This window comes from Leucoraja erinacea, chromosome 2, assembly GCF_028641065.1.
Source record: "Leucoraja erinacea ecotype New England chromosome 2, Leri_hhj_1, whole genome shotgun sequence".
Lineage (NCBI taxonomy): Eukaryota > Metazoa > Chordata > Chondrichthyes > Rajiformes > Rajidae > Leucoraja > Leucoraja erinaceus.
This window is the reverse complement of record NC_073378.1, coordinates 51311168-51326467: the sequence shown is the minus strand read 5'-3', so window position 1 is coordinate 51326467 and position 15300 is coordinate 51311168. Positions and strand designations below refer to the sequence as shown.

Here is a 15300-nt window from a genome sequence, read left to right as displayed (position 1 = left end):
GCTTGGAGTTCTTTCTTTTCAGGGGAGGGTGTTGGTCATAAACCAGCTGGTGACCTCCATGTTATGGTACCGGCTGGCTACTCTTGTCCCGCCTCCCACTTTTGTAAATGCTTTACAGAAGAAGCTGGTGGACTTCTTTTGGGGAAATAGGAAGCACTGGGTTTCCGCAGCGGTCCTGAGTCTCCCGTTAGAGGAGGGCGGCCAGTCCTTGGTGCGTGCATACCCAGGTGGCGGCTCTCCGCCTCAGGACTCTGAGGAGGTATATGTATATAGAGACCCCCCCCCCCCCCCCAGATGGCACATTTTGGCCACGTATTTTTTCCGACGGGGTCGTTGTCTAAGAGGGGTCTCGCGGCTCCCGGTGGCGGGCATCAGTCGACCCGCCCTAAGGGGCTTGCCTGTTTTCTACCAGGATGTGTTAAGAGTGAGGAATCTGGTTGTTTTCAGCCAGCGTGTTGCTCCACGAGGGGAGGGGGATGTTGCGGCTGTGGGAGTGGCCGGTCCTCAACAAATCATGGTGGGTGTCGAGGAGAGGCGTGCGCCTAGAGTGGTTTGGAATGAGCTCTTACCCGCTCCGTCAGATCTGCTCATCGGGCCTCGGTTCCGGGATATATCTCAGGCACCGGCTCCACACAACTTGAGCCGCCTTTCGGAGATGATTAGCATGCCGTTTCGTGACGCGAAGAGACGCTCACTGTATAGAATGTTCCTGCACATTCTGCACCTCCTTGCCTTCGTCCCCCGTCCCGACACACCATGGCGGACGGTGTTACCACCTGAAGGCGGGGAAGGTCTCCAGTGGGGGTCCCTCTACAAGGGAGTTGTCCCCCTTTACATGGGGGACCTGGGGTGGAGAGTGCTGCACAGAGCGGTGGCGTGTAACAAACTTTTGAGTCGGTTCACGGACTCGTCCGCTGCCTGTATTTTCTGTGGCGAGGAAGAGACCGTGTTCCACATTTATATGGAGTGTGAGAGGCTACTGCCCCTGTATCAATATCTGAAGGGGTTGTTCCTAAAGTTCTGGTTGCATTTTAGTCCCACGATTCTTGTGTTTGGACACAAGGCAGGGTGTGGGGAGAGCCAAGTGGGAGGGTGTGACCTACCTGTCGGTCTAATCCTGGGCCTGGCCAAGATGGCCATACGCGGGTCCAGGCAGCAGGCGATGGATGGTCAGGCAAGAGTCGGCTGCTTGCCCCTCTTTCGGGCCTACGTCCGTGCACGTGTGTCCCTGGAGAAGGAACATGCGGTGTTCACGGGGACTTTGGAGGTATTCCGTGGGTGCTGGTCACCGCGTGGGGTTGAGAGTATTGTGAATAATGATTGTAATGTTGTACTATAATGACACTTGATATAATGTAAGTTTGTTTTGTGTATGATTTGATCTGTTGTATTATTTGATGTGTTGAATAAAGTCTTTGAAAAAGATTAAAAAAAAAAAGAGAGCGGGCTTCTCACAGCTGTGGAGACATTTGTTCAGTGTGATTCACAGCTCTGATTGAGCCAAACCACTTGCAGAGACTGATTGAGGCACAGCACTTGCTGGTTTTATAGTCCCTCCCCCTCCCTCCAGCAGGGGCAGCAGAGAGAATGGGGAATTTTGTACAAACATTAATATCTCTGCCATATTTCATCGATGGGAAAAAATCCTCGGCACATATGCGGCGGAGGGGGGCTCTGAGCGAGGTGGCCAAAAATGACAACCGTAGGTGGTGGCGTTCTATCGTAAATCGCAGCACAGATGGCCAAAAGCGGTCAAGAACAGAGATTTAGTAATATAGATAAACGACTTACCTTGTATTTTGTCCCGTACGTGAGATCCGTTCCGTTGCCTGCGTTGACGGCGTTAGAAGTAGTTTTTTATTTTACTCCAGTGCTGAAATTGTCCAGCGGTTTGCTTTTTTTAAAATTCCGAGAACGGCAGTCGGAACGATTATTCAGCATTAGGTAGTAGCCCAAGAAAATATATCTCGGACAGGCAGGAGAAAACGGCATTTTAATCCCACCCCCCTCCCCTCCTCAATGGCGCAAAAGTCGCGCACACAGCTAGTGGCAGAACTGCAGCGCAGCTGAAGGTAAGTTTTGTAACATGCCTACTCTCAGGCTGTGAAAACAGAGAGGATGAGACAGAGTTTCTTCCCACACAGGCCATCAGGACTGTAAACTCTGATCTCACCAGGGCATAAATACCAAAGATCCTATAGCGATGCAAGATAGTCCACTACTACTAAATCCAATGGGCTGACGTGTAGTACGCAATGAAGCGGAACGTCGGCCTTTTCTTCGGCCATTACAGTAAACCCGACCGGTTAACCCTCTCGCAGTAATCAGCGTTGCGAGGGAACAGTTTGTGTGTGTGATATAGGGTTAGATTCATAATTCAGAATTCTGCTAATTCATAATTCTGTTATTTTTTGTTAATGATTAATATATTAATAAATTATAATTCTATTAATTTTCTTTTTTAATGTTTAAAAAAAAATTTTTTTAAATTGCTCATGTGCTGTGTTTGGGTTGATTTTTGTATTAAACGTGAACTCTGTAATTCATCTAATCACACTGTTCACAACTGTGGTATTTGGTAAAAAATAATAGCAATATGAAGATTACATTTGCTCTACTGTTGGAATGTTCCTTAATGTTTTTTTGTGTCTATGGAATTGCTTTTCAACAATAAAATGGATCTGGTCTTCCCAATAGCCTGAGAGTGGATGAGATCTGTCTGTAATGGTGGGGATATCTAAATGAAGTATTTAACAAAATAAAAAGTTTTGAGCAAGATTAACAAACTAAGGGGAAAAAGTTGTTCGGCACGGACTTGTAGGGCCGAGATGGCCTGTTTCCGTGCTGTAATTGTAATATGGTTATATGGTTATATGGTTATAACCATATAATATAACATATAACAATTGCAGCACGGAAACAGGCCATCTCGACCCTTCTAGTTCGTGCCGAACACGTATTCTCCCCTAGTCCCATACACCTGCTTCAGACCATAACCCTCCATACCTTTCCCATCCATATAACTATCCAATTTAGTGTGAATTGAATTAAAACGTACAGTATCTGTAAAGGGGGACAAAGCATTACTTAGAGATTTAAGACTGAAAATGGATAGTTTCTTTTTTTTACCATCAACAAATAATCATTTACGGAAATGTCTATTGGACAGTACATATTTGAAATCATGGAGCAGATTCCTGTTTATTTTAGAGAGAACTTAATTAAGGCCATTTAAAAATAAGGCTCACTTGCTAACTGTTGTAATGTAGCAGTATTTAGCATGTATCCATGTATACAATTTAGTATAAAACACAAAGTGCTTGAGTAACTCAGCAGATCAAGCTGCATCTCTGGAGAACATGAAAAGGCGACGTTTCAGGTTGGGACTCCTTAGAATGATTATAATAGGAGATATAGAGCTAGAAAACAAGCTGGGGCACGGCAAATCCTGGCAAGTGATGAACACTCAAGAAACTGCAGACGCTGGAATCTTGAGTAAAACCCAAAGTGTGGAGTAACTCAGTGGGTCAGGCAGCATTTTTGGAAGGCATGCATAGGCCATGATTCAGGTTGGGAGTGCCAAAGGCGAAGGGATTGCGGGTGGAGGGTAGGGGAAGCCTTTTATAATGTCTGAAGACTGAAGACAAGGAGGTAAAATGGTGTCAGATAAGGAGCAGGATAGAAATGTAAAAGCCAGAGGATGGAACATATGTGGAAGGGGACAAGGGTGTGTGGGGGGTGGGGGAGGGGGCAGCGGGGCACAAGGGAGTGAGGTACTGGGAAAAATGGATGTGCTCTGGTGTGTAGGGAGAGTTTTCCACCTATACCGCTCCCCGATTTCACATCTCACTGCTCTTTCACTCTTTATCGGCAACACTTTCATCTCCTTGTCTCCTTGTTTTCCATTTTGTCGGCCTTTTGTCTTCTCTTCAACTGGAGCCTTTTTTGGCCCATCTGCCAATCAACACCTACTCTCACCTGTATCCACCTGTCATTTGTCACCCCCCACCTTTATTCCCGCACGACTACAATCATTCTGAAGAAAGGTCCCACTCCATAATGTTGTCTATCCATTCCTCCACAGATGCTGCCTGACCTGCAGTTACTCAAGCACTTTGTGTTCTATGCAAGAATCCACCATCTGCAGTCCCTTTTGACCCTATGATTCAGTGTACATGTTGGTGTACTGTTCAGACCGACTTAAGAACATCCTCGGGAGGGAAGGTGAACAGCCCGGAGGTAGTTGTGCATCTAGGCACAAATGACATGGGTCAGAAGAGGAAGGAGGTTCTGCCACATGAGTATTAGAGAACCAGGTAGGAGGCTGAAAAGCAGGACTCCTAGGATGGTTATCTCTGGGTTGCTGCCAGTACCTCGGGCTAGTGAGGATAGGAACAGGGAGACTGTAGGGTTATTAAGTTGGTGCAGGGGGCAGGGATTTAGATTTCTAGATCAATGGGATCTCTTCTGGGGCAAGGGTGACCCGTACAAAAAGGACGGGTTGCACCTTAATTGGAGGGGGACCGACATTCTGGCGGGCAGGTTTGCTAGTGCTACACGGGTGGGTTTAAACTAAACATAGTAACATAGAGAATAGGTGCAGGAGTAGGCCATTCAGCCCTTCGAGCCTGCACCACCATTCAATATGATCACGGCTGATCATCAAACTCAGTATCCTGTAGCTGCCTTCTCTCCATACCCTCTGATCCCTTTAGCCACAAGGGCCACATCTAACTCCCTCTTAAATATAGCCAATGAACTGGCCTCAACTACCTTCTGTGGCAGAGAATTCCACAGATTCACCACTCTCTGTGTGAAAAATGTTTTTCTCATCTCGGTCCTAAAAGATTTCCCCCTTAAACTGTGACCCCTTGTTCTGGACTTCCCCGAGTTCTGGGGTAACATGGATTCTGGGGTATTGTGTGTAGATTGATGATTAAAAAAATGAATTTAATCCATTTAAAAAAAGGCTGTAATGATACAAAATGTGGAAAAAGTGAAGGGGTCTGAATACTTTCTGAATGCACTGTATGATGAAAGAATGTCGACTGGGCTTGTATTCACTGGGATTTAGGATGAGAGGGTATCTTATAGAAACATATAAAATTCTTAAAAGAATGGAAAGGCTAGATGCAGGAAAAATGTTACCGATGTTAGGAGAGTCCAGAACCAGAGATCACAGTTTAAGAATAAGGGGTAGACCATTTAGGACTGAGATGAAGAAAAACATCCTCACCCAGAGAATTGTGAATCTGTGGAATTCTCTGCCACTGAAGGTCATGGAGTCCAATTTGCTGGATGTTTTGAAGAGAGGGTTCGGTTTAGCTCCGAGGGCTAAAAGAATCAAGGGATATGGGGGGAAAGCAGGAACGGGGTACTGATTTAAGATGATCAGCCATGATCATATTGAATAACGGTGCTGGCTCGATGGGCCGAATGGCCAACTCCTGCACCTATTTTTCTCTGTTTCTATGTTTAAAATGATGTTCACATTCTTTGTTGTTGACAGAAATGCAGTATGTTGCCTAATCGAGCAATACTTTAATGATAAAGTGAGACAGTGTAGTCAGTGGAATATCCAGGTTCAGGAATAGCTACTTCCCCACAGCCATCAGGCTATTAAACTCACCATCAAACAAACTCTGAACAATAACAGCCTATTGCACTTTATCTGTTTATTTATTGTGTATATATATATAGTCTATGGTATATAGACACACTGAACTTTTATCTCCCGTTCTCTAATATGTTTACATATTCTGTTGTGCTGTTGTGTAGTCCAACTAAGACTTGGACATGGCTCAACAACAACAAGCCCTGGTTCACTGCAGAACTCAGACAGCTCTGACGGTCTAAAGAGGAGGCCTACAGGAGTGGGGAGGAAGACCTCCACAGGCAGGCCAAGTACAAGCTGAGAAGAGGAATCAGAGCTGCCAAGGAAAGGTACACTGAGAAGTTGAGGAGCAAGTTTTCAGCCATTGACTCTTCTTCAGTTTGGAAGGGCTTGCAAGAAATCACCAGCTACAAGAAGAAAGCCCCCTGCACTTTGGACAATTGTCAGCTGACCAACGACCTGAATGAGCTTTCCTGCAGGTTTGAAAATCAGAAACGTAACCCTGGTAAACCGCTTTTGGCTCGCTGTGCTGCGATTTCCGAGAGAACGCCGCTACCTATGGCGGTCATTTTTGGCCACCTCGCTCAGAGCCCCCTTCCCCCTTCCGGGACTGGAGGATTTTTCCCATCAATGAAAAATCAGAGAGATATTAATGTTTTTAAATAATTTGCCATTTTCTCTGCTGCCCCTGCTGGAGGGAGGGGGAGAGACTATAAAACCAGGAAGTGGCATGCCTCACTCAGTCTCTGCAAGATGGAGGAAGCCAGAGGTTCACATCTCTCTGAGCTCTGAATAACACTGAACACATGTCTATTCAACTGTGAGTGCCCTTAATGTGGTTTGAAAATGAAAATATGGTTGGGTTGAATTACAAATGCATTGCTAATGGCTGTTCGGGTTGAAGTAAAAATGCACTGCTAATGGCTGTTTGGATGAAGTAAAAATGCACTGCTAATGGCTCTTTGGGTTGTTGAAGTAATAATGCACTGCTAATGACTCTTTGGGTTGTTGAAGTGAAAATGCACTGCTAAAGGCTTTTGGGTTGTTGAAGTAAAAATGCACTGCTAATGGCTCTTTGGGTTGAAGAAGTGAAACATGCACTGCTAATGGCTCTTTGGGTTGTTGAAGTGAAACATGCACTGCTAATGGCTCTTTGGGTTGTTGAAGTGAAAATGCACTGCTAATGGCTCTTTGGGTTGTTGACGTAAACATGCACTGCTAATGGCTCTTTGGGTTGATGTAAAAATGCCATGCTAATGGCTCTTTGGGTTGTTGAAGTGAAAATGCACTGCTAATGGTTCTTTGGGTTGTTAAAGTGAAAATGCACTGCTCATGGCTCTTTGGGTTGTTGAAGCGAAAATGCACTGCAAGTGGTTGTTTGGGTTGAACAGAAAATGCACTACAAATGGTTGTTTGGCTAAACTTGACAACTTCCAGTTTGCATTATATTGATTTTAGGTAAAACGCTACCACTTATGGCTGTGATTTTTGCCAATCTTACTCAGTCCCCCTTGCTGATCAGGTGCAGAAGATTCTTCCCATCAATGAAACATAAAAGTGTTATTAGTGTTTAAAAAATGTTGAGAATCTCTCTCCTGTCAATCACGCCATGATGGCCCCACCTTTTCCGGTGGAAGGGGGAGGGATTATAAAACCCGGAATTGTGGGTGTGGCGTAGTCTCTATATGATAGGGAGGGAGAGATTACAACTCTGTCTGAGCTGTGAATCAACTGAACACACTGAATGTCTACTGAACTGTGAGTGTGGTGCTTTGTGTGGTTTTATGGTAGTTTCACCTTGCTTGAAATGGTATGAAACTGCATTTGAATATGGTGTTGTTGCACCCTGCATGAAATGGTATGAAACTGCATTTGAATTTGGTGGCCTTACACCCTCCTTCAATGGTATGAAACTGACAATGTTTCCCCCTCTACTCTTAAGCTCTGTGCCAAACAGCTGGCACTGGTCTATACAGACATTTTAACCAGTCCCTACAAACATGTAATGTCCCTGCCTGCTTCAAAGTCTCCACTATTGTCCCTGTACCCAAAAAGGCAAGGATGACTTGTCTTAATGACTACAGGCCTGTCATACTGACCTCGAAAGGCTTGTGCTGGCCAAACTGAAAAATATCACAAACTCCCTGCTGGAACCTCTGCAGTTTGCATATCGGGCCAATAGATCTGTGGATGATGCAGTCAACCTGGGCCTGCACTTCATCCTACTGCACCTAGACCGCCAGGGGACCTATGCGAGGATCCTGTTTGGTGATTTTAGCTCTGCATTCAACACCAATGTGCCAGAGCTACTACACTCCAAACTTTCCGAGTTGACTGTGCCTGAACCCTTCTGTCAGTGGATCACCAACTTCCTGACAGACACGAAGCAGCATGTGAGGCTGGGAAAGCACATCTCAGACCCGCAAACGTCAGCATAGGAGCACCGCAAGGCTGCATACTCTCTCCTCTCCTCTACTCTCTCTACACCAACGACTGCACCTCCACAGACTCCTCTGTCAAGCTTCTCAAGTTTGCGGTCGACACAACCCGGATTGGACTGATCCTGGATGGGGAGGAATCTGCCTAGACAGGAAGTGTCACAGCTGGCGCCTGGTACCATAGCAACAACCTAGAGCTCAATGCTCTTAAGACAGTGGAATTGATTGTAGACTTTAGGAGAGCTCTCCCTCCCATCACCCCTCTCACCATAAACAACACCACAGTCACATGTGGAGTCTTTTAAGTTCCTGGGAACCATCATCTCCAAGGACCTTAAGTGGGGGGCTACCATCGACTCCACAGTCAAAAAGGCAAAAAGGATGTACTGCCTGCGGCAGCTGAGGAAGCACAATCTGCCACAGGCAATGATGGTCCAATGCTACACGGCCATCGTAGAGTCTATTCTCACCTTTTCCATCATGGTCTGGTTTGGCTCAGCCACCAAGCACGACACCCGGAGGCTGCAGCGAATTGTCCGATCAGCAGGGGAGATTATTGGCTGCAACCTTCCCTCCATTGATGAACTGTACACTGCAAGGGCCAGGAAGCGAGCGGGCAAGATCATCTCTGACCCCTCTCACCCTGGCCACAAACTCTTTGAATCACTTCCCTCTGGAAGGCGACTCCGGATTGTCAAAGCTGCCACAGCCAGACATAAAAACAGTGTTTATCCATGAGTAGTTGCTCTACTCAACAGCCAAAAATCTGTAGCCTCCCTTTGATCTGGTATTTTGTTGGTTCACATGCTTTAAAGTGGTGTTTTATCATTAATGTCTTATTATTATTAATGTTTTGTGTTTTCTGAGTCATTCGTAAGTGTCACTATATATCATGTTGTTACTTGTGAGCAGAGCACCAAGGCAAATTCCTTGTTAGTAAATACTTGGCCAATAAACTTACTTACTTACTTACAAAACAAGAATTTCATCTGGGACACATGACAATAAAACTCTCTTGAATTGGCTTGACTCATGAACTGATAAAGATGGCATTTTACTGACAGAATGAGGAACATGATCGGACTTGTCAGATAGGCACCCACTTTGCTTAAAAGAATAAACAAAAATACATTAAGGTTGATCAATGAGATCAAAAGAGATAGACACGAAAAGCTGGAGTAACTCAGCGGGACAGGCAGCATCTCTGGAGTGGAGGAATGGGTGACGTGTAGGGTCGAGATCCTTCTTCAGAATTCTCGACCGTAAACGTCACCCGTTCCTTCTCTCCAGAGATGCTGCCTGTTCCGCTGAGTTACTCCAGCTTTTCGTGTCTATCTTTGGTTTAAGCCAGCATCTGCAGTTCATTTGAATCTGATTTCCTAGACAAATCAAAAGAGATTTCAATAGAACAAAAGGGAGAGTGCGATCAAAGGAGCGAGGGTGGGGTAAGTGAGAGAGCACGAGTGACAGAATGCGTGGGGCCCGCCTGCTATAATCTGCTATTTGAATGTAGAAGAATTTGCTTAAAGCTCTCATGGTCAGAGGTATGGAGCTTCAATCAACATCAGCGCACGCACTCTAGAGGAATCCTGAGAACCGGCCATACGTGATTAAAGTAACTGTAGGTGGTCCCTATAATGGCAATTGGCTTGACATGACTGTACTCTTGATTATTTAGAAACATATTTCTTCTGGAAATTTGTTACAAACTCTGTATTTTTTTCTGAACTTAGCTTTAAATTACGTTTTGTTTACAACATTTGTTTTTAAATTCTTTATATTGCAAAATGAGTTAAGACCTCCTGTCAGCAATTCACTCTTTCTAAATAATACTCCACAAAGTCATAAGGGAATAGGTTTCAAATCATTGACTCTCATAAAGTTTCAAGCAGCTGAGAGGAACCATTAAAGCCATGGGTGAGTGAGGACACATCACTCTACCAAGGGGATGATTCCATTCGGCAGCCCACAAAGATGACAATTACCCTGAGAATAAACTAACTGAACCACAATGAGCAAAAACATAAACCTCTCAATGAGGAGACAATTATTAAGAGCTAAAATGGTACCAGTGTTCTATCAAACACTCAAACTCTTAAATCCAAAGGGAAGAAATAAACCCAAAATTTTGAAGAAAGTAAAGAAAGCTAAATGGAGTAAAAGCAGGGAATTTTGTGAAAATAGAAAATAAAGAATCAAATCGAAGGAATTTACTGAATTTACAAAAATTGTTGTTTGCATGCTATCTAGTCAAAGAAAAGACTGTACATGAATACTAGCAAGCCCTCCACAGTGCACAGACTAAATATGCTGGTGACCTTGCCAAGGCCCTGTGAAGTGTAGACAGAGTCAATGGAAGGGAGGGTTTGCGTCATGGTCTGGGCTATACTCACAACTCTCTACAACTTCTTGCAGTCTTGGATGGAGCTGTTCCCAAACCATGCTTTGATGCATCCCGATAAAATGCTTTCTACGGCACATATGTAGAAGTTGGTGAGTGTTGTTGGGGACATGTTGAACTACCTAAGCCATCTAAGGAAGTAGAGGCATTGGTGTGCATTCTTGGTCATAACTTTATGTGGCTGCTCCAGGACAAATTGCTGGTGATATTTATTCCTAGGAACCTGAGGGACAACCTTTTCACACAGAGGGTAGTGGATATATGGAACTTGGATAGAAAATTGGCTTCATGGGAAGAAGCAGAAGGTGATGGTGGAAGGTTGCTTCTTGGACTGGAGGCTTATGACTGTTGGTGAGCCTCAGGGTTCAGTGCTGGGCCCGTGTAAAGAACGAGCTACAAGGTGAGGTAGGGACTATCCCAACATTTAAGAAACAGTTAGACAGGTACATGGATAGGACAGGTTGGGAGGGATATGGACCAAACGCGAGCAGATGTAAATAGTGTAAGTGTAACTGGGACATGTCGGCCGATGTAGCAAAGTTGAGCCGAAGGGCCTGTTTCCATGCTCTATCACTCTCTGACTCTATGACTAAGCTGCTAAGGAGCGAGGGTGGGGTAAGTGAGAGAGCACGAGTGACAGAATGCGTGGGGCCCGCCTGCTATAATCTGCTATTTGAATGGAGAAGAATTTGCTTAAAGCTCTCATGGTCAGAGGTATGGAGCTTCAATCAACATCAGCGCACGCACTCTAGAGGAATCCTGAGAACCGGCCACACGAGATTAAAGTAACTGTAGGTGGTCCCTATAATGGCAATTGGCTTGACATGACTTGATTATTTAGAAACATATTTCTTCTGGAAATTTGTTACAAACTCTGTATATTTTTCTGAACTTAGCTTTAAATTACGTTTTGTTTACAACATTTGTTTTAAAATTCTTTATATTGCAAAATGAGTTAAGACCTCCTGTCAGCAATTCACTCTTTCTAAATAATACTCCACAAAGTCATAAGGGAATAGGTTTCAAATCATTGACTCTCATAAAGTTTCAAGCAGCTGAGAGGAACCATTAAAGCCATGGGTGAGTGAGGACACATCACTCTACCAAGGGGATGATTCCATTCGGCAGCCCCACAAAGATGACAATTACCCTGAGAATAAACTAACTGAACCACAATGAGCAAAAACATAAACCTCTCAATGAGGAGACAATTATTAAGAGCTAAAATGGTACCAGTGTTCTATCAAACACTCAAACTCTTAAATCCAAAGGGAAGAAATAAACCCAAAATTTTGAAGAAAGTAAAGAAAGCTAAATGGAGTAAAAGCAGGGAATTTTGTGAAAATAGAAAATAAAGAATCAAATCGAAGGAATTTACTGAGAGAAATTAAAATCAGAAACTCAAGTTAGCCAGAAGTTCTGCTAGTAATATCTGGAGTTGGATAGGCTACTTACCAACATAGTCTAAACCCAGAGGAGCAGGAGCGGGGAACAAAAAATATATAGCTATATAATAATGACAAAAGAAAGTGTTTGAGAAACTCAGCGGATAAAGCAGCTTCTCCAGAGGATATGTATAGGTGACATTTTGGATCAGAACCTTTCTTAAAGCGTAGAATTATTACTGATCACTATAACATAGAAACATAGAAACATAGAAATTAGGTGCAGGAGTAAGCCATTCGGCCCTTCGAGCCTGCACCGCCATTCAATATGATCATGGCTGATCATCCAACTCAGTATCCCGTACCTGCCTTCTCTCCATACCCCCTGATCCCCTTGGCCACAAGGGCCACATCTAACTCCCTCTTAAATATAGCCAATGAACTGGCCTCAACTACCCTCTGTGGCAGAGAGTTCCAGAGATTCACCACTCTCTGTGTGAAAAAAGTTCTCCTCATCTCGGTTTTAAAGGATTCCCCCCTTATCCTTAAGCTGTGACCCCTTGTCCTGGACTTCCCCAACATCGGGAACAATCTTCCTGCATCTAGCCTGTCCAACCCCTTAAGAATTTGTAAGTTTCTATAAGATCCCCTCTCAATCTCCTAAATTCTAGAGAGTATAAACCAAGTCTATCCAGTCTTTCTTCATAAGACAGTCCTGACATCCCAGGAATCAGTCTGGTGAACCTTCTCTGCACTCCCTCTATGGCAATAATGTCCTTCCTCAGATTTGGAGACCAAAACTGCACGCAATACTCCAGGTGTGGTCTCACCAAGACCCTGTACAACTGCAGTAGAACCTCCCTGCTCCTATACTCAAATCCTCTTGCTATGAAAGCCAACATACCATTCACTTTCTTTACTGCCTGTTGCACCTGCATGCCTACCTTCAATGACTGGTGTACCATGACACCCAGGTCTCGCTGCATCTCCCCCTTTCCCAATCGGCTACCATTTAGATAATAGTCTGCTTTCCCATTTTTGCCACCAAAATGGATAATCTCACATTTATCCACATTATACTGCATCTGCCAAACATTTGCCCACTCACCCAGCCTATCCAAGTCACCTTGCAGTCTCCTAGCATCCTCCTCACAGCTAACACTGCCCCCCAGCTTAGTGTCATCCGCAAACTTGGAGATATTGCCTTCAATTCCCTCATCCAGATCATTAATATATATTGTAAATAGCTGGGGTCCCAGCACTGAGCCTTGCGGTACCCCACTAGTCACTGCCTGCCACTGTGAAAAGGACCCGTTTACTCCTACTCTTTGCTTCCTGTTTGCCAGCCAGTTCTCTATCCACATCAATACTGAACCCCCAATGCCGTGTGCTTTAAGTTTGTATACTAATCTCTTATGTGGGACCTTGTCGAAAGCCTTCTGGAAGTCCAGATACACCACATCCACTGGTTCTCCCCTATCCACGCTACTAGTTACATCCTCGAAAAATTCTATAAGATTCGTCAGACATGATTTACCTTTCGTAAATCCATGCTGACTTTGTCCAATGATTTCACCACTTTCCAAATGTGCTGCTATCCCATCTTTAATAACTGACTCTAGCAGTTTCCCCACTACCGATGTTAGACTAACTGGTCTGTAATTCCACGTTTTCTCTCTCTCTCCCTTCTTAAAAAGTGGGGTTACGTTTGCTACCCACCAATCCTCTGGAACTACTCCAGAATCTAAAGAGTTTTGAAAGATTATTACTAATGCATCCACTATTTCTGGAGCTACTTCCTTAAGTACTCTGGGATGCAGCCTATCTGGCCCTGGGGATTTATCGGCCTTTAATCCATTCAATTTACCCAACACCACTTCCCGACTAACCTGGATTTCACTCAATTCCTCCACCTCCTTTGACCCGCGGGCCCCTGCTATTTCCGGCAGATCATTTATGTCTTCCTTAGTGAAGACGGAACCAAAGTAGTTATTCAATTGGTCCGCCATATCCTGGTTCCCCATGATCAACTCACCTGTTTCTGACTGCAAGGGACCTACATTTGTTTTAACTAATCTCTTTCTTTTCACATATCTATAAAAAATTGTTGTTTGCATGCTATCTAGTCAAAGAAAAGACTGTACATGTATACTAGCAAGCCCTCCACAGTGCACAGACTGAATATGCTGGTGACCTTGCCAAGGCCCTGTGAAGTGTAGACAGAGTCAATGGAAGGGAGGGTTTGCGTCATGGTCTGGGCTATACTCACAACTCTTTACAACTTCTTGCAGTCTTGGATGGAGCTGTTCCCAAACCATGCTTCGATGCATCCCGATAAAATGCTTTCTACGGCACATCTGTAGAAGTTGGTGAGTGTTGTTGGGGACATGTTGAACTACCTAAGCTATCTAAGGAAGTAGAGGCATTGGTGTGCATTCTTGGTCATAACTTTATGTGGCTGGTCCAGGACAAATTGCTGGTGATATTTATTCCTAGGAACCTGAGGGACAACTTTTTCACACAGAGGGTAGTGGATATATGGAACTTGGATAGAAAAGTGGAAGGTTGCTTCTTGGACTGGAGGCTTATGACTGTTGGTGAGCCTCAGGGTTCAGTGCTGGGCCCGTGTAAAGAACAAGCTGCAAGGTGAGGTAGGGACTATCCCAACATTTAAGAAACAGTTAGACAGGTACATGGATAGGACAGGTTGGAAGGGATATGGACCAAACGCGAGCAGATGTAAATAGTGTAAGTGTAACTGGGACATGTCGGCCGATGTAGCAAAGTTGAGCCGAAGGGCCTGTTTCCATGCTCTATCACTCTCTGACTCTATGACTAAGCTGCTAAGGAGCGAGGGTGGGGTAAGTGAGAGAGCACGAGTGACAGAATGCGTGGGGCTCGCCTGCTATAATCTGCTATTTGAATGGAGAAGAATTTGCTTAAAGCTCTCATGGTCAGAGGTATGGAGCTTCAATCAACATCAGCGCACGCACTCTAGAGGAATCCTGAGAACCGGCCATACGTGATTAAAGTAACTGTAGGTGGTCCCTATAATGGCAATTGGCTTGACATGACTGTACTCTTGATTATTTAGAAACATATTTCTTCTGGAAATTTGTTACAAACTCTGTATTTTTTTCTGAACTTAGCTTTAAATTACGTTTTGTTTACAACATTTGTTTTTAAATTCTTTATATTGCAAAATGAGTTAAGACCTCCTGTCAGCAATTCACTCTTTCTAAATAATACTCCACAAAGTCATAAGGGAATAGGTTTCAAATCATTGACTCTCATAAAGTTTCAAGCAGCTGAGAGGAACCATTAAAGCCATGGGTGAGTGAGGACACATCACTCTACCAAGGGGATGATTCCATTCGGCAGCCCCACAAAGATGACAATTACCCTGAGAATAAACTAACTGAACCACAATGAGCAAAAACATAAACCTCTCAATGAGGAGAC

At 44.3% G+C, this 15300-nt stretch overlaps 1 protein-coding gene across 1 annotated transcript in view; it reads right to left on the bottom strand.

Annotated features, from left to right (window-relative positions):
* LOC129710034 (glycoprotein-N-acetylgalactosamine 3-beta-galactosyltransferase 1-like) overlaps positions 1 to 14257 on the bottom strand; it is a 57083-nt gene extending 42826 nt beyond the window's left edge. Inside the window, exon 1 of the mRNA XM_055656721.1 lies at positions 14108 to 14257. Coding sequence (XP_055512696.1) covers positions 14108 to 14195 — 88 coding nt within the window. The 5' untranslated portion in view covers positions 14196 to 14257. The remainder of the gene's footprint in view (positions 1 to 14107) is intronic.
* Positions 14258 to 15300: the final 1043 nt, after the last annotated feature.